General features: G+C 44.4%; 2 protein-coding genes across 3 annotated transcripts in view; one reads left to right on the forward strand and one right to left on the reverse strand.

Annotated features, from left to right (window-relative positions):
- Positions 1–444: 444 nt before the first annotated feature.
- TTF1 (transcription termination factor 1) lies at positions 445–15,916 on the reverse strand. Its single transcript, XM_060684594.2, has 11 exons — positions 15,735–15,916; positions 11,813–13,479; positions 10,993–11,240; positions 9,924–10,109; positions 9,073–9,151; positions 7,830–7,960; positions 6,232–6,454; positions 5,999–6,085; positions 5,433–5,498; positions 4,166–4,251; positions 445–3,442 (listed from the first exon to the last, which is right to left on the reverse strand). The coding sequence occupies exons 1-11, from the start codon at positions 15,750–15,752 to the stop codon at positions 3,192–3,194; spliced, it is 3,042 nt and encodes a 1,013-aa protein (XP_060540577.2). The 5' UTR covers positions 15,753–15,916; the 3' UTR covers positions 445–3,191.
- Positions 15,917–16,446: 530 nt separating this feature from the next.
- SETX (senataxin) overlaps positions 16,447–21,204 on the forward strand; it is a 39,923-nt gene continuing 35,165 nt past the window's right edge. The window contains exon 1 of one of the 2 annotated variants that reach the window (XM_087879998.1): positions 16,447–16,629. The gene's annotated coding sequence lies outside the window, so the exon portion shown is untranslated. The remainder of the gene's footprint in view (positions 16,630–21,204) is intronic. The other variant, XM_060684587.2, reaches the window with a different exon arrangement.

Genomic DNA, 21,204 nt, shown 5'->3' on the forward strand with positions numbered 1-21,204 from the left:
CAGTCTCCTGGTGATTGGCGCAGTCACCCTGCCACCTTGCTCACACAGCAAATACCGTTTGAGTTTCCAAACACCCCTCAACTCTCTCACACACTGACAGGATGCTAACCAGATGAATACCGATGGATGCTGCGGGCTGGGACATTCCGCTCCCCTTCCCACTCTGTTCCAACTGCCAGTTGCATTATATTAACAGACTCTGATGCTACGGAGTTACACATTCTACATTAAGTTTCAGGCTGCAAGTGTCAATTTATCAAGCACATAGTTTTGTAGTGAAGCACGGGCGTCCAGCTAGTCCTTAATATAATCGGAAAATAGCAGGGCTACCCATTTTATTTTATTTTATTTTTTGATCTGCAGTTTGGGGCTATTAAGAAGCCCCTGGGTACCAGAGCTCCGGAGGAATTCACCAAGAAAATGAGAAAGGATCGAAGATGAGACTCTGTTTCAAGGCAGATTTTATTTTTTTTTTAAAAAAAAGAATTTTAATGAAAACCCCATGTACAAATAGTTTGAGCCCACCAGAAAAAAAAAAAACCACACACACAACCCTTTTGATAAAATAAAACGAAGTCCTTTATAAATTCAAAAAGACAAAAAACGGGGAGAAAAAAAAAAAAAGAGTCAACCTTGGAAAGGACCCCATTTGCCTTGTGCAATTTTAGCATCACTTCTTTCCTACTTTCTGAGCAGGAACTCGACGAAAGTCTAAATTAAGAGCCCTTCCCTGCGCGGAGATCTTAAAAAAACGTAGCGACTTTTTTGTTTTAAGGCACCATCAGAAGAACCTAAAAAAAAAAAAAAAAAAGACCCCTCTCTGTTTTCAAGAGAGAGTCCCAAAAGAGGAAGACGGGGAGATCGTTTCCATTTTAGCCTTTTTCTGGAAACGAGGATCGCTTCGGCTTTCAAACATGCGAAATTCGGGATTTTAATCCCTCCTCCAGCTGGTTCTGGACATAGAATTTAATTGAGGCAAGACAAGGAATGTCCAAGATTTAGAATTAACGGAGTCGGACCTTGGGAGGTCTTGTAGTCCACGGGTCGGCAACCTTAAACACTCAAAAGAGCCATTTGGACTCGTTTCCCACAGAAAAGAAAACACCGGGAGCCACAAAACCTGGGTGGGCGTGGCCAACTCGATGTCACTCACTTCTACCAGTCACATGACCTCCCTAGCCACGCCTACCAAGCCAGTCATTAGGGCAGAGAACTGCTTGTTAAAAACGACCGGGAACCACAAAACCCTTTTGACATCTCTCTCCCTCCTTCCCCCTTCACCCACCGCCCCCCGTATCTCACTATGTCTCTCTCTCCCTCTCTCTCTGTATCTGTCTCTGACTGGGAGGGCGAGGGGGCGGGGCCAGCCAGTGGTGGGATCACCTGACAGGGAGCCACAGCAGAGAGCCCAAAGAGCCGCATGCGGCTCTGGAGCCAAAGGTTGCCGACACCTGTTCTAGTCCAACCTTCCCCTCAAGCCAGAGATCCTATCCCGTTCCAGACAAAATGGCTGTGGGATCTCTTCTGGGATGGGATGGGTGTGTTGGTCCTGAAACATTTCTCATCCCCAGCCCAAAAATGGTAAGTTTGTCGTCTGAGGGGAAAAAAAAAACTAAACATTTGTTCGTCTGTGGCCTTGGAACCAGCCGTGAAATCTCTGGGTGGCTGTCTAGGAAAAGCCAGCGTTCCGTTCAAAATGTGTATATTTTAACGGTTCAAAATCTCATTTAAAAAAGACAAGTTTAAAATCCTACCCGATTGGGCAATCGGAAAGGTGGCTCTTTAAGGAAGACCGGGAAGTTTGGCACTTGGGCGGGAAAAAAAAATGGCGGGTGAATGCAAGACACTCCAACGTTCCTCCAAGGAAGGAGTATCAAATTCGATTTCATGGAGGGCCGCATTAGGGTTGTGTTTGACCTCGGGGGTGGGGGTGGTCAGCTTGACGTCACTCGTGCCAGGGGTCCTGTGGTGGCCCGAGCACTCTACCAGTGAAAACAGGCCCCTGAACCCTAACCCGAGCTCCGTTTTCATTGGCAGAGGGAGCTGCAGGAGGCCGTCGCAGCCGAAAACAGAGCTCGCGATGGCCGTGTGCGGCTCTCCCGAGCTCCGTTCTCGCTGGCAGAGGCACCGCAGGCCAGTTCTAAGCACCCCATCGGCTGGATCCGGCCCCCAAGGTCTTGAGTTTGACACCCCTGCTCTAAGGAGAGTTAAGGATTAAGGTAAAATGCGCGAGTTTGGCACAAAGGCGGTCGCTAACAGAAACTGGGAGAGCAGCAACTGGCATCTCTCTGGATCGAGAGAAGCTGCTTACATCATTTGAGGTCCCTGAGACTTCCTGTTGTGGCCTATCAGCCGCCGGCCACTCCAACAGTCGAATTAGGGGAGGAATCAGGGTCGGCATCAAGGCAACCTGAGAGCTCCGAGGGGGAAGAGGGAATGGAGCTGGCAGAGGGAGAGAGAGACAGAGGCGGAGCCTGGGCCGTCTGTCAGCCCTCAGATGGAGAGTCAACAGCCCCCAGGTCTGGAGGTGGCTGATGAGGAGGAGGAGGAGGAACAGCTGGGTCCAGTGCCTGACGTGCAGCTGCACAGAAGGCAGAGGAGAGGAGAGCAGTGGAAATCTATGGGCCGGTCCTTGGGACGGAAGAGTCGCTGCTAGCGAAGCCCCACCCTAGCTCTGGGGATAAAAGGTAGAGGGCGGAGCTGAATAGAAGTAGCAGACAACTATTCATCTCCCCTGCGGGAGAGACTTGTTAGCGTGAGGTGACTTTTTGCCAGGGCTGCTGGCGCTCCTAATAAGAGGGATCATTGCTTCAACTACAGAGGGATTGTCATGTTTGGGGAGCTGGGTCAGAAAACATCCCTTTTCCAATGTCTGAATATCTCTAGCTGCTCTAGCCCATCCCCCCCTCCCCCCGTTTGGGATGTGCCATGTGTTGCAAATCCATTTGCCAGCAATGGAGAATCTACCGTGAGCCAAAAAAAAAATAATTAAAAAAAATTGTTTTCACCTTCTGTAGAACCCAACATTCGAATCTAAACACCTCTAAGCAGCAGCAGCAGCACCCACAAAAAGGCCGAATAGATTTATATATTATTTTTCTCTCTAAAAATAAAAAGGCAGGAAGCCAAAGAGAATCCCCGGCGGTCTTTTCCCATTCTGCAATAGCCAGGAAGTTCCCATCTTCTGCTACCTATTGTTTGTGAAAGGACTGGGTAGGATCCCCGTCATCGGCCTGACTTGGTTCTCCGGTTTCTCCGTCGCTGCTGTCTAACAGCTCATCTTCCAGCATATCTTGGAAAATGTCGTCGAACCGGAAGGACTTTTTACAGCGCTTTTCCTCCTGCGTGTTTTCCTCCTGCGTATTCCTCTGTCTTTGGGCCAGCTTCATGAGGGTTTCCTTGAAGATGGGCAGCGTCTCTTCAAACAGGTAGTCGATAATTTCTAAGGGAAGAAAAGGACATTATGGTCAACGGCGGTGGAGGATCTCCGAAGGAGGGATGAGGATTCTGGAGAGAGGACCACCTTCCCCCCAAACCACTTGTTTTTCCCGCGTAAGAACTATAGTTTCCATAAAATCCCAAATACAAGAAGAAAACGAGGATCTGGAATGTGTCACCTCGAATCTCTCGGCCACATTTTAGCCACTGGGCCTTGAATGTTTACACAGATACGTGAATAAACCATCCCGCAAGCACAACTGCTAGCCGGCAGAAGACAGAAAGAGGAAATTTCTGTTCACCCATCGAATTTCTTTTGTGAGGCCGACAGGAATTAAGGACAGGTGTTGGGGTTCCGATGGATGCCAATCATGAGCCAAGCTTCAAAAGAAATCCAGTTATTAGGAGCTTCATGTCCACACGTTCAGAGGTGAAGCCAGCTCTGACTCTACGTAATTTACGCTCCAATCATGACCCTGTTCCCCCCTGCCCCAAGAGTGCGTCATCAATCACATTCCCAACGGAGCGATTTCCCGGGTTGTAGAGGTCACTCCCCTTCGGCTGCTGTAGGTAACCTTGGGATACAGCCTTGAGGGAGATAAGCATGGAATGTGCCTTTTTTTTTTTTTTTGGCTGCTGTGCAGTTTCACCAGTTTCCCATCCCCCCCCCTATGAGACCAGGCCTGGGACGCTTTGCGAATTGACAACAGGATCCAAAGAAACTCACCTGGGAAAGTCTTCTCATACCAGAAAGGAACATATAATGACTTGAGTTGGTGATATCTGCTTTGGACGTAATACGGAGGAACGTTTCTGGGAGGAGAGAATGAGAAAGGCTGAGAAAAGGCACAAGGAGGCCAGCAGATGGACGAAAAGAAGAAGAAAAAATTTCAGCCATGATCCTTTCCTGGTGGGATGGATTGCAATTTTCAGAGTTTCCCAAGAAGCGATTCCAGGTAGCCCTTCACTTATATCCATTCTTGAGTGACTGTTTGAAGATTTATTTATATCTCACTTTTTTTTTTTTAACAAATAAGTCCAGGTGGCCAGCATCGCTAATATTCCTTCCTGCTCCTCCTTTTCCTCAGGACTAGAACTCACCATCTCCTAGTGATTGGGCCAAAGTCACCCAGCCAACTTTCATGCTTTAATTTGATACTAGAACTCACCCTCTCCTGGTGAGTTGGCCCAAAATCCCCCAGTCAACTTTCACGCCTAAGACAAGACTAGAACTCCCAGTCTCCTGGTGATTGGCCCAAACTCAGTCAGCCAATTCTCATGCCTAAGGCAGGACTAGAACTCCCAGTCTCCAGGTTTCTAAGAGACCCACCTTATAACTCCTTACCTGATCAAATACCTGAGAAACAGACATCCTTATTTTACTTACAATTGCCGTTCTCCGATTAGTCCAATGTACAGGTAGTCTTCGACTTACAACAATTCATTCAGTGACCATTCGAACGGCACTGAAAAATGCGACCAATGACCATTTTTCGCAGTTACGACCTTCGCTGCCTCCCTGTGATCGTGTGATCAAAATCCGGGCACTTAGCAACTGGTTCATACTTATGACTGTTGCTCTGTGTGTGTGTGTGTGTGTCACATGATCCACTTCTGCGACCATCCGACAGCAGGGAAGCCAGATTCACTTAACAACCGGGTTAACTAACGGATCGACTGCAGTGACCCACTTAACAACGGTGGCAAGGAAGGTCATAAACAGGGGGACGGGGACAATGACAATTCACTGGAGAAATGTCTCGCTCAGCGATGGAAATTTTGGGCTTAATTGTGGTCATAAGTCGAGGACTACCTGTGGTCTCGCTCCACATTGGGCTAAATTTGGCTATACGGTCTGCAAAATTCGGCAAACTTAACTACCTACTGACAATCCGCCACCAATTGTCAAATGTTATCTTGTCTTTTTTTTTTTTTTTTTAAATTATTTTATCTAGGCTTATACAGATTCCTTGAGATTTATTCTAGCTATTTACCCGATAACGCCAGCGATGCGCTCCCAGTCTATTTCATTGGTGTCTGCAACGTTCAATTCGTACAATCTGAAATTCGCAAAATAAGCCTTTATTAATACTTCAAAACTTAAAAAAAGGGTTATCCGAGACGGAATGGCTATCCGCCCATCTCCTACTTTTCTCTTCCATTAACGTTATCGTAAGCATTTAATGGCGTATCTCCAATCGTCCGTCTGTCTAAACCAGGGGTCGGCAACCTTAAACACTCAAAGAGCCACAAAGATCCTAACCGGAAGCCGCCCCCCCTCCCCCGTTCAATTCTGGAGCCGACCGGAAGTCCGGTTCCCCCACCGTAGCGTCTCCTCCGAGCGCGGCGTCCTTTTTCCTCTACCTGTCCTAACTGAAAGCCCTATCAATTGTGGAGCTAACCGGTGACAAGGAGCCGCAAGCAGAGGGATGAAAGAGCCACATGCGGCTCCAGAGCTGCGGGTTGCCGACCCCTATTCCATACGCCCTTGCTTGAAAACACAAAATCGTTCGCTTTAAATAAAAATATCAAGAAATACAGCGCTAAGCTCTTTTCACACCTTTCGATGAGGTCGATCTTAAACTGTAAGTTGCTCAGTCCGCAGAAGGGCGATTTCCCCATCATTTTCTTCGTTAGGATCGACATCCTTTAAAAAAAAAGGAAGAAAACTGAACGAATTAAATTAAATTAAAATGCAAGTTATCACAAGCAGTAGTAAGCGCGAACTGATATCGGGGCCAGACGCGACGCTCCCGTTACACTGATTTATTACTCACGTCTGTAAAACCTCACCATTTCTTTTTACACTGCCGCCAACTACGTGTCTCCACCTGGGCTGCCACTTTCATCCAGCCGATGTCCTTGTAGAGGTTTTCTCGCAGCAGGATGAGGGCACCCTTGCTGTCCCTGTCCTCCAAGGCCGAATCCAAGCCCCTCACTTTCGTCTTCAGGATGTCTTTGAGCGCCTGAAGGAGTCTAGAAGTCTCTTCTTCTGTCCAAGGGCCAAGGTTGGAATCTGCGCAGGTATTTGGACACACGCAAGAAAGCAAGAGAAAGACAGAGGACGGTTGTCAGGATAAGATTGGGGCAAGGTTTGTTGAACCACAAGCATCACGGAGATATTCTCAATGGAGATTAAGAGGCCGTCATTTGGAAAAATCCGACTGGAGTGGCGCGGTGGCCTAGAGGCGGAGCTCTCGCCTCACAATCAGGAGGCTGCAAGTTCGATCCTAGGTAGAGGCGGATATTTCTCTTTGTGGGCACAATGAGAATATATCTGCTGGACTAAAAAACTCCGCATCGGCGACAGGAAAGGTATCCGGCCAGTAAGCTCTCAGTTCCATTCAACTGCCCAGACGCCACCCCGCAAGGGATTATGGGGGTCATTAAAAGATGATGATGGAATGATCTGACTCATAGTACAGTGGTCTAAGCACCCTGTTATTAACACAGCTGCCTGCAATTACTGCTGGTTCGAATCTCTCCAAGGCTCAAGGTTGACTCAGCCTTCCATCCTTTCTAAGGTGGGTAAAATGAGGACCCGGTTTGTGGGGGCAATAAGCTGACTTTGTATAAAATATACAAAAGGATGAAGGCTATTGCTTAACGCACTGTAAGTCGCCCTGAGTCTCCGGAGAAGGGCGGCATATAAATCAAATTAAAAAAAAAAAAACAACTCATGATTTTAATGAAAAGCCTACTGGGATGAACTCTTTATATTGTCAAGAACCAATCGAGGGCGCAGGTAGTCCTCGATTTACGACCGTCGGGCCCAACCTTTCTCGTGGCTAAGCGAGACTGTCGATCAGGGTCTTTTGCCCCGTTTTACGATTTGTTTAAGTGAACGGCTGCCGTCGTTAAGCTAGTCGCCCAGTCGTGAAGTGAACCCTGGCTTCCCCATCGACTCGGCTTGTCCGAATAATCGCAAAAGAGGAATCACGTCTCACCCACACACACACCCTGGGACGCTGCAACCGTCGTAAGTACATGCCAGTTGCCAAGCCTCCGAATTTTAATCACGTGACTATCGGGGATGGTTACAACGGTTGAGAAAAACTCTCCTGAGTCGCTATTTTTTTTTTATTATTATTATTGAATTTATATACCGCCCTACTCCCGAAGGACTCAGGGCGGTGAACAGCCATAGAATAAAACATATCAATACAGAATTTAAAATAAAATAAAACGAATTAAATAAATTTGGCTGAACAAATTTAAAACCCCAATAATTTAAAACCAAATTTAAATCCTTTTCCCCAGTGCTGTTGTAACTTTGTACGGCCACTAAATGAATCGTTGTAAATCGAGGACTCCCTGCGCAGAGAATTTGGAGTTCAGAAGAGGGGTTGGAGGAAAGGGAAGAGGGGGGGTGGGAAGAGCTATCAACCTACCCTCGATCATCTGCGCATATTTTAAGGCGATGGAATGGCTGCTTCGGTTCATAAGCTCCGAGATTTTTTTCCACTTATTCCCATACATGGCGTGATACTTAAAGAGCTTTTTCTCTTCTTTCTTTGTATACCTAAAAAAAGACGTCAGGGGAGTTAAAGCCATTGAGCTCTGCCTTGAGATGACCTTGGCTTTAAAAAGAAATCTATAGTTTAGTTTAGTTTATTTGATTTGTATACCGCCCTACTCCCGAAGGACTCAGGGCGGTGAACAGCCAAGCAATAAAATACATAAATACACAAAATTTAAAAAACCAGATAAAATCAAATTAAATCATTTTGGCCCAGACAGATTAAAACACCCCAATAATTTAAAAACAGATTAAAATTTACATATTAATATATTAATATATTTTAATATAATATAATATTATATAATATATTAATAAAGGAGAATTGTAGCTCAGAGTTGAAATGAGGGGCCCTTGGTGATCTCTGAGCTGGGTTGTTTCCTTACGGACGTCTCATGACCCAGCTAGGGAACATCATCAGTGCTGGAAGGGAGTGGGGTTTGGGAGGAGGAGGAAGAGGAGGAGGAGGAGATTGTGGGGTTCTTGGTGCTCTCTAAGCTTGCTTGCTTGCTTGCTTGCTTGCATTTATTTATTTATTTATTTATTTATTTATTTATTTATTTATTTATTTATTTTTCAGATTTCTATACCGCCCTTCTCCTTTCGGACTCAGGGCGGTGAACGTCTTTTCTTGAAGACGTTTTATGACCCAGCTATGTAACATCATCAGTGCTAGTAAGGAGTGCAGTTTGTCGTCAGTTTATAATCCTGGTGCCTTTCTGTGTCTGTGTGGGTTGGGGCGGTCTTAGAAATTCTTCCGTTGGGCTGTTTGCCGGCGGCTCTTTGGCCGTTTCTTGTGTGGCTTACTTGCTTGTTCGCCTGATGTGAATCTTGGGAGTTTAATCTATACTCCATCCGGGTGCCGATTACTGACAGAAAGGCGCTGGAGTCTTTTTGTAAGCGTGTAAAGCCGTCACATCCCCTTTGTCAGTGCCGCTGTAACTTTGAAACGGTCACTAAACGAATGGCTCTAAGTCGAGGACTGTCTGCAATTGTTCTCAGGGTCAGGAAATTTTCTCCTTAGTTCTAGGCTGGCTCTCGTCTTTCTACATCCTACAGAAAATTCGACTTCTGCTAAAGAACAAGATTTTATTTTATTTTTTCCTCCTCCTTACCGTCCGTTATAATTCTGAGGATCAAACATTTTCCGGGCTCGATAATAAACGAGCCTCCAGGGCCGAGCGATGCCCTGAGCTGTGGACAAAAGGACAGGAAGTGTTAGAACTCGTACAAATAACCTGAACAAACGGAGGAAACAAAACACAGAATTACATCTTCGTAATTATTGTAGGGTAGTCCTCGTCTTACAACTGTTCATTTAGTGACCGGTTGCTAAAGTTACCACAGCACTGAAAAGTCTATGGAGATTCTCAGTCATCCATCTGGTCGTGGTCATCCCAAAGGTGCTTGCTTATTATTATTATTTTTTCAAGAACAAAACTGGACTTTTTCTTTGAAGACGTTTCGCTTCTCATCCGAGAAGCTTATTCGGGTCTCCCTTCTTCAGAGCGGAAGAAGCTTCTCGGATGAGAAGCGAAACCTCTTCAAAGAAAAAAAAACAGAAAGTCCAGTTGGTTCTTGGGGAAAAATAAAGCAGTTTTGGGACAACAGCACTGAGTATTTTTTTTTCTTCACACCCAAATCCAGATGACTTGTATTTACGACGGCTGCCATGTCCCTGGAATCATGTGACCCCCTTTTTGTGACCTTCTGGCAAGCCAAGTTAACGGAGAAGCCAGAAATGCTGTTTTACTAACTTAACAACTGCAGGGATTTCCTTAAAACGACTGTGGCAAGAAAAGGGGGGAGGAGAAAAACAGCTCATTTAACAGCTGTCTTGCTTAGCAACCAAAATGTTGGCCTCTCGACTGCGGCCGTAAGTCGAGGACTACCTGTGATACGAAGGGGGCACATCTCGGATGAACGTTCCTTCTGCCTATGGGGAAGGAAATCGGCAAAAACTCACAGATTCTTTCGCAAAACGAGTATCGGCATTTCAGCCTCTTGATTTCGGCTTGTTCCTCTGGAAACCGGTGGGCGAACAGGAGCTTTTCAGCCGTCTCAATCCCGGTTTCTTCCAAAAACGCCTCGACGTTTTCCGTCAATAAGTTGTTTTCCGCCTGGGAGAAGACGCCAAACTTCACAGCCATGCCTGGCAAGACAGCAAAATGGAAATCGGGAGAATTTAATAATGTCCGATTTAGAAAAAAATTTAGGCTAGTTTTTATCGTCAGCCAGCTCTCTTTTCTTTAAAAAAAATTTTTTTTTTCTTATATACAAGTAGTTCTCGACTTACAACAATTCATTTACTGACCGTTCAAACGTACAATGGCACTGAAAAAAGGGACTTTTCACACTTAACGACCAAAATTGCGCTCACCAAAATTCAGAGGCCTGCCAACGGACTCATATTTATGACGGTCCCCCGGGAGTCACGTGATCGGCTTTCGTGACCTTCTGGCGAGCAAAGTCAGCGGGGGGAACTCGATTTGCTAAACCACCACGTTATCATTTAACAAAGGCAGTGGATCCCTTAACAACGGTGGCACAAAAAGGTCGCAAAAATGGGGCAAAACTCACTTAACAAACGTCTCACTCAGCAACGTACGTTTTGATTTCCATTCTGGCCATTAAAGTTGAGGACTACCAGTATTATAATAAGACCTAAGTAATACATTCTATTATCTTGGTACCGTTGGGATGCACGCAATCTTGCCTAGAGACTATTTACACTCTAACGTTTAAACTTTTAAAGACAGAGAGAGAGAGAAAAAAGAGAGAGATTCATTTCAGTGTTATTTATGATCTGAATTGCCAATGTTAAAAAGCGCTAAGTTGATTTAAATTGTCCAGAGAAATATCAGGTTCTCCACCTGCAAAGTCCACTAAATCAGAGTCCGCTAAATCAGAATTTCCCAGTCATCACATTTTACAGACTGAAGTTCCTATTTTTCCTCTTCTCTTATTCAATCTCCCTCGCTCCCTTTCGTAACCGGGTTACTTTGACTGTTGCATTCACAATGGTAACGGGTCACCTTTTTGCTTCAGCTCCCTAAACCTGGGTAGATCTCGTGTGGCCAGCTGCCTGACTGCAGAATCCGACAGAGTCTTCGCCCGAGGGATAAATTCCTCTAGTTCTTTTCTGTCATTCTCCAGTTGTTCCTTTTCCCGAGCATATACATCCTCCTCCTCCTCCTCCTCTTCCTCCTCTACAGAATATGTTTTGGAAGGGGGCTGCTTGCGTGAAGATCGGAGTTTCCGACCCGTTCGGGATTGATCCAATCTGTTGGGAGATCAAAATTGGGCATTGCTATTTATTTAAAGGTTGTTGTGGCCTAGGCTTCATTAAAACACACGAGTAGTCCCAAAAACCTCTTTTATTGCAACAGCTGTGAATTACGTTCATTCACAGCTGAGTCCCAATTAGTTGCAAAAAGTCCTTCGGGAGAAGTCCTGTTCTGGCTTTGCTGTATCCTGTACTCCACTTGACTTTTAGTAAAGTATACCTTGGAGTTGAGGATCTCCCTTGCCTAAAGGACTGAGTTGGGGCGGGTCTGACAAACTCTTAATTTAAGAATTAGCCTCCCATCCTGCCTTCTCCTTTTTGCTTCCCCTCCATTCCCTTCTTTTAGCGTAAACCTGCAGGCAAGAACGTCTGCTCCCAATTTTGTGGCGGAAACTCAAAAAAGGGCAAACGAAGACTGTCTTGAACGTGACTGGGGCAGATGAAGCTAAGGTCCACCATCTTCTTCATCGCACCAGAAACTCCCCAAAGACATCCTTCCAAATCTCAAAGTTCTAACATCTCTTCTAATCTAGATGAGGACAATTTAAAGAAGTACTAGAAGTGCTTACTTGGTGTTAACTTCCGAAGTGGGCAATTTTGACGGTAATCCAGGTTGCTTCCATTCATGGTCTCCACCTGACGTTCCTTCCATCTCCAGGTCCACGTGAGTAGCATCAGAATCCTCAGTGGTGGGACAACAGCTTCCCTCTTGACCATCCCTTGGGAGAAGGTCCACCTGTGGTCCCTCTGAAAAGGATAAAGGCGAGGAGGCAAAGAGATCCATCTGCGTGTCTATCGTTTGGTCAAGGTCCATCTGATCTTCTCTCTGTGACATTGTGGCCTCAGCCTTCTCTTTCGCAGGTCCATCAGGGACATAGACACCTTCCCTTCGTTTCCTTTTCTTCTTCTTGTGAGATGACCTATGACTATCAACCACACTTCCATTTTCCTTCAGAGGTAGCATACTGGATTTCTTGGGTGTTGATAGTCTCCAACACTCATCAATAACAACACTGTCATCCCTATTTTCCAAAGCCTTTTTTGAAGACAGTTTACTGGATTTTTGGGAAGTTGATGGGCTCCAACACTCATCAGCAACAACACTGTCATCCCTATTTTCCAAATTCTTTTTTGAAGACAGTTTACTGGATTTTTGGGAAGTTGATGGGCTCCAACACTCATCAATAACAACACTGTCATCCCTATTTTCCAAAGCCTTTTTTGAAGACAGCTTACTGGATTTTTGGGAAGTTGATGGGCTCCAACACTCAAGCCAAACAACACTGTCACCTCCATTTTCCAAAGCCTTTCGGAAGGTCAGTTTACTGGATTTTTGGAAAGTTGATGGGCTCCAACACTCATCACCAACAACGCTGTCATCCCTATTTTCCAAAGCCTTTTTTGAAGACAGTTTACTGGATTTTTGGGAAGTTGATGGGCTCCAACACTCATCACCAACAACGCTGTCATCCCTATTTTCCAAAGTCTTTTTTGAAGACAGTTTACTGGATTTTTGGAAAGTTGATGGGCTCCAACACTCATCACCAACAACGCTGTCATCCCTATTTTCCAAAGCCTTTTTTGAAGACAGTTTACTAGATTTTTGGGAAGTTGATGGGCTCCAACACTCATCACCAACAACGCTGTCATCCCTATTTTCCAAAGCCTTTTTTGAAGACAGTTTACTGGATTTTTGGGAAGTTGATGGGCTCCAACACTCATCACCAACAATGCTGTCATCCCTATTTTCCAAAGTCTTTTTTTTTGAAGACAGTTTACTGGATTTTTGGGAAGTTGATGGGCTCCAACACTCATCACCAACAACGCTGTCATCCCTATTTTCCAAAGTCTTTTTTTTTGAAGACAGTTTACTGGATTTTTGGGGAGTTGATGGGCTCCAACACTCGTCATCACTGCCATGTTTAAGTCTGTGTTTCTTTTTTTTCTTCTTCTTCTTGGGCACAAAATCATTTATTTCGGGCTCATCGTTCTGCTGAGTTTCGGGGACGGCCCAGGAAGCTTCAGAGGTTTCTGAACTGGATTTTTTCTTCTTATGTTTTTTTCGACTAGTCCCAGAGTCTTCGGTATCCTGAGACGAATAGGATGCCTGATCAGAGGACACAATTGACTGTCTGAGTTTTTCTCGGCTGCGCTTCCGTGATTTTTTTCTCTTCTTTTCATAGCTAGACTGTTGGGTGTCCTCTACCAGGAAAATAGCTTCCTCGTTCATCATTCTCTTTAAAAAGCAAGGAGAGAGGGAGGTTAAAACTCACACAGTGTTAAAAAAAATTAAATAAATTACAGGTAGTCCTAGGGAATCTTGTCCTGTTTCATCACCTTTCTTGCCACGGCTGTTAAATGAATCACTGCAGCTGTTAAAGTTAGTGACACTGTTGTTAAGTGAATATGCCCTCCCCCCCATTGACTTTGCTTGTCAGAAGGTTGCAAAAGGAGATCGTGTGACCCCCGGGACACTGCAACTGTCATAAATACAAGTCAGTGGCCAAGCAGCTGAATTTTGATCACCATGGAAATGCTGCAATGGTTGTCCGTGTGAAAAAATGGTCGTTGAGTCCCTCTTTTTTGGTGCCATTGAAACGTTGGTCACTAAATGAACTTGTATTAAATTAATTGGTGGCTCCCTAGGTGTTCTTAAGTGTTAAATTTAAACACAAAATAGACGGCCTGCGAAGCCCCCTGGATTGGGGCTGAAAGGCAAAAGGGGAAGCTGTATGGCTCCGTCCCATAATTGGGTAAACCAGGTTACCCTGATAAGACTTCTCTCACCGGAAAAACACTTCATCCTTCCTAGTCTGAATGCAGTTGGAAACTCTGCTTACATGCCTGCAGAGGCAGAAAGAAGGGTGTTTGTCCCAGAAACTCTTTGGAAAAGGCCAATTCATGGAAAGATAAGCAGACAAAAGAGCTTAAATGTTGCAAGCCTTGTCAGGCCAAGTTTCCAATTGATATGCAAAGGATAAACAAATATCAACACATCAAAAGCTCATTTAAAAGATTACTTAAACACCGACCACTCTACTTGGTCACATGATCAAAATTCATAAGCTATGACGCCAACAGACTCATATTTATGATGGCCGCAGTGTCCCCCGATCCACTTTTGCGACCTTCTGACAAGCAGAATCAACAGGGAAGCCAAATTCATTTAACGACCGTGTTCCCCCAATTTAACAACTGCAGCGATTCACTGAACAGCTGCGTGGCAAGGAAGGTCATAAAACACTTAACAACTTGTCTCACTTCAGCAACATAAAATTTTGGGCTCAATTGTGGCAATAATCCGAGCGTGTAAAAAATGACTTGTCCGCCCGCCCAGAGTCAACTTAAAATAAGATCGAGATCTGATCATCCATTTGAATTTTATTATTTTTTTTTTTTGCTCTGTCCCCCTAGATAGAAAGCCTAACTGGCAAAACTCAATTTTGCAAAGGCTTGAATTGCAAAGGCTGGCTTTGCAAACGCTTCACTTGGATGCGGGCACTGCCAATGCCCTGGTTGGCAATCCTGAATGATAACGAGCAACTGATTTGCAATCCTGAACCACTGATGCTCGGCTTTGCGATTAAGACTTAGAATAACTTTTATTGCCACTTTTGAATGCACCCTAATCGGCATGCATTAAAATGGAAGCTCCTTGCACCCAACCTCTCCAAAGGCTCTCCGCCTCCAAGACACAGTACATAAAGCAACAAAATGGAAAATTATGCATCTACCCACATATATGCATGATGAATCACCCAAATGCTCTATTTGCAATGATGAATTTCAAGGCTGGCTCTGCAAAATATAAACTAATATATAAACCCTATATATAATATATATATATAATATTGTTGTGGAGTGGAGAGACCAAACAACATTCCTGGGTCAGCCAGAGCCAGTTTTATTGCGCAAGGTTCAGAGCCAGTTTTGTACCTGAAGCTTTGAACAAGGAGAGAACTCTGATACAACGGTTTTATACCTTTCTAAGACAAAGGATTCAGTGAGATCATACATTTTCCATATATGGTTAACATGAGATCATACATCCGATTTTCCCTATACGGTTACACACATTGGATAATATGTTCATCTAATTACTTAAACCATTAATCTTAGTTTATCAAATTATCTTAGCCACACAACTTTTCTTAAGTGCTCGGAGTTGCTAATGGGAGATTTACTACTGCCCTCGGGTAAATTTATTGGATTAAGTAACTCTTTGTAACATATAGCGTCTTTGTGTCATTCACAGTGAGATCACTCAGATGTTTTCCATATGGCGGTCCTTTCGTGACATCTAGGACTCATCAGAAGATATATTACCACTTAATGAGGTTTAACTGTTTGTTAATGTAATCTCCAACAAGCACTTTCCTCTCTTATAATACTGTGGATAGGGAGGGTCCTCCAGAGCCCATATATCCGACTCTGTATGATTCCTTTCTTTTATCCACATTATTTCTTTTATCTACATTAATATAAACTTACCTTTGCAATTGCAAACATTAAGCAGTGATGATCAACCGAGGCTTACACGGTGCCTGTCCTTAGAATCGCTCCCCCCATTCAAAAAAAAATAAAAAAAAATTATTATTATTATTATTATTATTAATTCCCTAAGAGAGAGTTCAGCATGCAAGATTCCCGGCTTCCTTCTCCACTGCAAACATGCTGCTTTGCTGGACTTCCGGCTCTGTTTATGCCACTTCCTCCTCCCAAAAGCTCAGGAAGCATAGAGGAGGAGAGGCAAGAGCGTCCCTTTTCCCCCCTCCCCGCCTATCTTTTTTTTTTTTCCCTTCTGACTGAGTTTCCGGTTTTTTAAAGAAGTAGTTTCCGGTTTTTTTTTTTTTTTTTAAGAAGTAGCCCTTTCACTCTTGGTGTATGGGTGGGTGGCGATGAACCGGCTTCAAAAAATAGAGGACAAAATTTTCGACTCTAGGCCTCGATTTGGGGGAATTAAAAAAAAAAAAAAGGCTGCTGTGTAGACGTCAGTTTATGAAAAGGCCTTGTCTAGACTTTTTCATACATCTATGGATTTTGTGTGAGGGGAAAAAAAAAAAGAAGACAATCCCGGAAGTAGGCGTTTTAACCCCCTCCTCCTCTTTAGATTTCCTAGCTCTACGCCCTTCTATCCAAGTCGATTAAAGGGAAAAAAGGCGGGGTTAAAGCAAGGCGGCCAATCCCACGCCTGGGGGGGGGGGGAGAAGCGGGGCGGAAGCCGTGCCGTGGGCGGGGCCTGCCGCACCGGAAGGAGCGCTGAAGAAGGGGCCGGGCCCTGTTGCCGGCGGGAGAGAAAGTGTGGCGACGACGGCCGAGCCTGCGGGCGGGCCCATGGCAGCGGGGTTGGGCCGGCGGCTGCCCACGCGAGGACCCGGAGGGAGAGGTGAGGCAAGGGGTGGGTGGGCAAAAAAACACCTGAGGGGAGGGGGCTTCCTCGCTTCCCCCCTCCCCCAAATGAGGGTCTTTCCCCCTCCCTTTTTTTTTTACCTCAGAGAAGCTTTCCCCTCATGGAGGTTATTCCACACACACACCTCAAACCTGGGTTAACCCCCCCTCCCCACGGGGCTGCATTCACGTGTCTTCATAGAGAATGGGGGAAGGGGGGGAGGCAAGAAAGAGGGGGAAGAAAACTCCCCCCCCTCAGTTTGGTTTGCCCCCCCCCAAGAGGGAGGGAGGGGGGGAGGCTGTCTTGGGAGTGGAAACACCCCCCCCCACACTTTGTCCCCCCACTCCTCTTTTTCAGGGCTCCCTTTGCACCCCCATTGAGGCCAAGCTCTCCCCCCCCCCGCCACTCCTCCTTTTTTTTTTTTTTTTTGCAGGAAAGGGATGGGGGGGGTATGTGTCAAGTGCAGGAAAAATATTATTTTATTCATTAAAAACTCAGTCAACTGAACATTTAAAAATGTTATTTATTATTATTATTATCATCTCTTTTCATTAAACATGAAACTCAGTCAACTGAACGTTTAAAAATGTTATTATTACTATTATTATTCTTTTATTCATTAAACATGAAACTCAGTCAATTGAACATTTAAAAATGTTATTTATTATTATTATTATTATCATCTTTTTTCATTAAACATGAAACTCAGTCAACTGAACATTCAAAAATGTTATTTATTATTATTATTATTATCTCTTTTCATTAAACATGAAACTCAGTCAACTCAACATTTAAAAATGTTATTATTATTACTCTTATTATTCTTTTATTCATTAAGCATGAAACTCAGTCAACTGAACATTTAAAAATGTTATTTTTTATTATTATCATCTCTTTTCATTAAACATGAAACTCAGTCAACTGAACATTGAAAAATGTTATTTTTTATTATTCTTTTATTCATTAAACGTGAAACAGTCAACTGAACATTTAAAAATATTATTATTATTATTATTATCTCTTTTCATTAAACATGAAACTCAGTCAACTGAACATTCAAAAATATTATTATTCTTTTATTCATTAAACATGAAACTCAGTCAACTGAACATTTAAAAATATTATTATTATTATTTTATTCATTAAACATGAAACTCAGTCAACTGAACATTCAAAAATGTTATTTATTATTATTATTCTTTTATTCATTAAACATGAAACTTAGTCAACTGAACATTCAAAAATGCATCACAAGTACCATTGACTGGTGCTAATGGTTGATACGGGCTGCTGCCAGCGTCCTACGTATCAACCAAGTATCTTTTTAAAATATTATTATAGCCTTTATTGTCATTGTACATCATGTATATAACGAAATTGGTTTAGTCTCTACTGGTGCAACTACTCCAAAATAGTAGACTCTGTGGAAGTTGTGTGTCCCGTCCCCCCCCCTTTTGCAGGAAACAGATGAGGAGGAGGAGTTCAAGTTCAAAGGCACACCAGGGAGTCCCTAAAGGCAACACACACACACACACACACACACACACACACACACACAGATGAATCTGTTCCCCACTCACCCACCCTCTTTGCAGGAAAGGAAAGAAAGGGAGAAGAGGATTGAATGTATAGAAAAGAGCTCCTTTGAAAGCACCCATGGAGTTCCATGACTTTTCCCCCTTTTGCAAGGAAGGGCTCTTAAGGCACAGGCAAATGGGAGTCTCACTACCTTCCCTCTCTCCCTTTTCTCTCTCCCTCCTCTCTTCTCTATCCTTCCTCTCTTTCTCTCCCCCTCTCTCTTCTTTCTCCCTTTCCTCTTTCTCTTTTCTTTCTCTCCATCATTTCTCTCTCTCTCCCCCCTCTCTCTCCCTCCTCTCTTCTCTATCCTTCCTCTTTTTCTCTCTTCTTTCGCCCTTTCCTCTTTCTCTCCTTTTTCCCTCCCTCTTCTCTCTCTCTCTCTCTCTCTCTCTCTCTCTCTCTCTCTCCAATTATTAAGGCCAGCTGTGTCCAATCTGAGAAAACATCTTGCCTAGTACTACCTAAGTAGGCTATCTCATCACCTTGACCTTGCAGAATCGAAAATTCCCACAGCAGGCGCTGCAGTGTCCCCCTTAGAGCTGAATTTTCCCCTCACCAAGTGCTGAAATGGCAGCACTCCTCTGTGTATATATATATCCAAACTTGTTTATGGAGAGAAACACACTAATCTCTTTCTCTCTCATAAACATACCCACGTGTGCACACACTGCCTCCTCTGTCATAGAGGGTAAAGAAAACAAATGAGAGATAATATGAATTTAGATCTGTACAAGGAAGGAAATGTGAAGGATCCCCAAGAGAGAAACTTACGTAAGTTTTGATTTGGCCCGGTTATTTTTGCTAGATTTCTTTTTCACCCGAATGAACTGGAGCTGCTAAATTCAATTAATCCTTAACTTCACGGGCACAATTTGAGCCCAAAATTTCTGTTGCTAAGCGAGACATTTGTTAAGTGAGTTTTGCCCCATTTGTACAACTTTTTTGTTGTTGTTGTTGCCACAATTGTTAAGTTGAATGGCTGCAGGTGTTAAGTTAGTAACAAAGTTGTGAAGTGAATCTGGCTTCCCCATTGACTTTGCTTGTCAGAAGGTCTCACGTGACCCACAGGACACTGCAACCGTCATAAATACGGGTTGCCAAGGGTCCAAATGTTGATCACGTGACTATGGGCATGCTGCATTGGTTGCAAGTGCGAAAAACAGTCGTTAAGTCCCTCTTTTCAGTGCCGCTGTAACTTCGAACGGTCACTAAACAGTTGTAAGTCGAGGATTACCTGCAAACAGATGCAAGGACTGGATTTTTCAATCCAAATCGAATGTACAATTTGTTTTTCGTGTCGGATGTCACGATTTGTGAATTAGTTTGTGGCTTAGCATGACGCATGAACGTTTGTGGTTTTGTGGCTTCTATTGAGAAAGGAATCCGAAAGCAATAAAAGGTGAAATGTATTGTTAATAAAATAAGGCAACTGTCCAGCAACTGCGATAGATTTCAGAATGGATTTGTGCGGTATTATTTCATTGTCAAAAGTTTCTGTCAAGTTTTTGCCAAGTGGGTGGCGGGGAAAATAGGTTCTTCCTCTTTTCTCTGCCCTTGAAGGAGACAAGCGCAGACATATTTAGGAGTTTCTGGAGAATTTGAAGCCTATAATGTGGAAGTACATTTTGATCCTCCCGCAAATAACTTCCATTCTCCAATCTTGAACTTTATTCCTGAAATTTAGAATCTTGTTCAGTTGCTGTTTTTAAAAGTAGCTTTCTCCCTCCGCTGTCTCTCGACGCCCAGCTCTGTTTGGTTGCTGTTAACAGATTAACAGAGTTGGAAGGGACCTTGTAGGTTATCTAGTCCAACCCCCTGCCCAAGCAGGAGACCCTACACAAGTGAGGGCTAACCTTGCCGTCGCGTGCCAAAAGCGTGGGAGCGTGGGGGGGGTCACACACTTCCCTTGCTTTTGGCACACAATGGCACGGTGGGCCCTGTAGGCCCATTTTTCACCCTCCCCAGGCTCCAGGGTCTTTCTTGGAGCCTAGGGAAGGCAAAAACAGCCTTCCTCACTACCCTGGAGGCCGGAAACGGCCTGTTTGCTGACTTCCAGTGGGCCCAGAAGACCCAAAAATCAACTGGCTGGCACGCATATGCGCGCTGCAGCTGAGCTAGTACAATTGTGTGCCCACCAATATGGCTCCATGGGCCACCTGTGGCACGTATGCCACAGGTTTGCCATCACGGCCACCATTTCTGCTAGATAGTGTGAATTGCCATCCGTGCTTTATATAGAACAGACTGAATTAAGGGCAAAAATTCTGCAGCCCGGAGCAAAAATCTCTCTGTGGTCTGCTTTTCTTTAGCCGCAGGAATTTCTGTTTGTTCCCGGTAATGAATCCTTTCCTTAGCATTTCCCACCAGGGCTGGATTGTCACCGATTCTACTGTTTTTCTTTCTGTGCTGCACCTTCCAGTCCTTCACGGAATAGAAAATGAGACTCCCTTAGGGAATTTTAATTCTTTTTTTCTTCCTGGTCAATTGTTGAATCAAAAGGCCCACTGGCTATAAATCTTGTCCGCCTTAAGGAAAGTTTCTTTGTCATGGGGCAAATATTGCATCATTTCAGACTAGCCTAGACTGGTAATGATTACTGTAATCTCCTACAAGCCATCAATGCGAGGGGCTCCTTTGCCACGTGACGGTGTGAACTGGACAAGCTGCGATGCCTCGCAAACCCCAAAGACTTGCTTTAATTATTTTTGTCTGCGCTGCTGTTACGGGCTGGCATCTGGGGAGAGCGACCGCGGGGGGGTTTTGTGTTTTCTGCACAAATCGCATTTCAAGGTACGGGGGCTTGCGTTGACACCCCAGGAGCCTCTACTGCGTTGAAACTGTCAAGGGACCATGGGTAGCTTGCAACAGTAGGAAAACGTAGTATAAAACAATAAGAACATTAAAACATTTGGCATTAATACATTAAAGTCAACCCAGCACTAGACAAAAAAGGGACCGAGGCTTAAAAATGGGACTATAGAGGTCTGTAATGGC

The sequence above is a fragment of the Pantherophis guttatus genome, chromosome 16 (genome assembly GCF_059756535.1).
Source record: "Pantherophis guttatus breed Tessera chromosome 16, ASM5975653v1, whole genome shotgun sequence".
NCBI lineage: Eukaryota > Metazoa > Chordata > Lepidosauria > Squamata > Colubridae > Pantherophis > Pantherophis guttatus.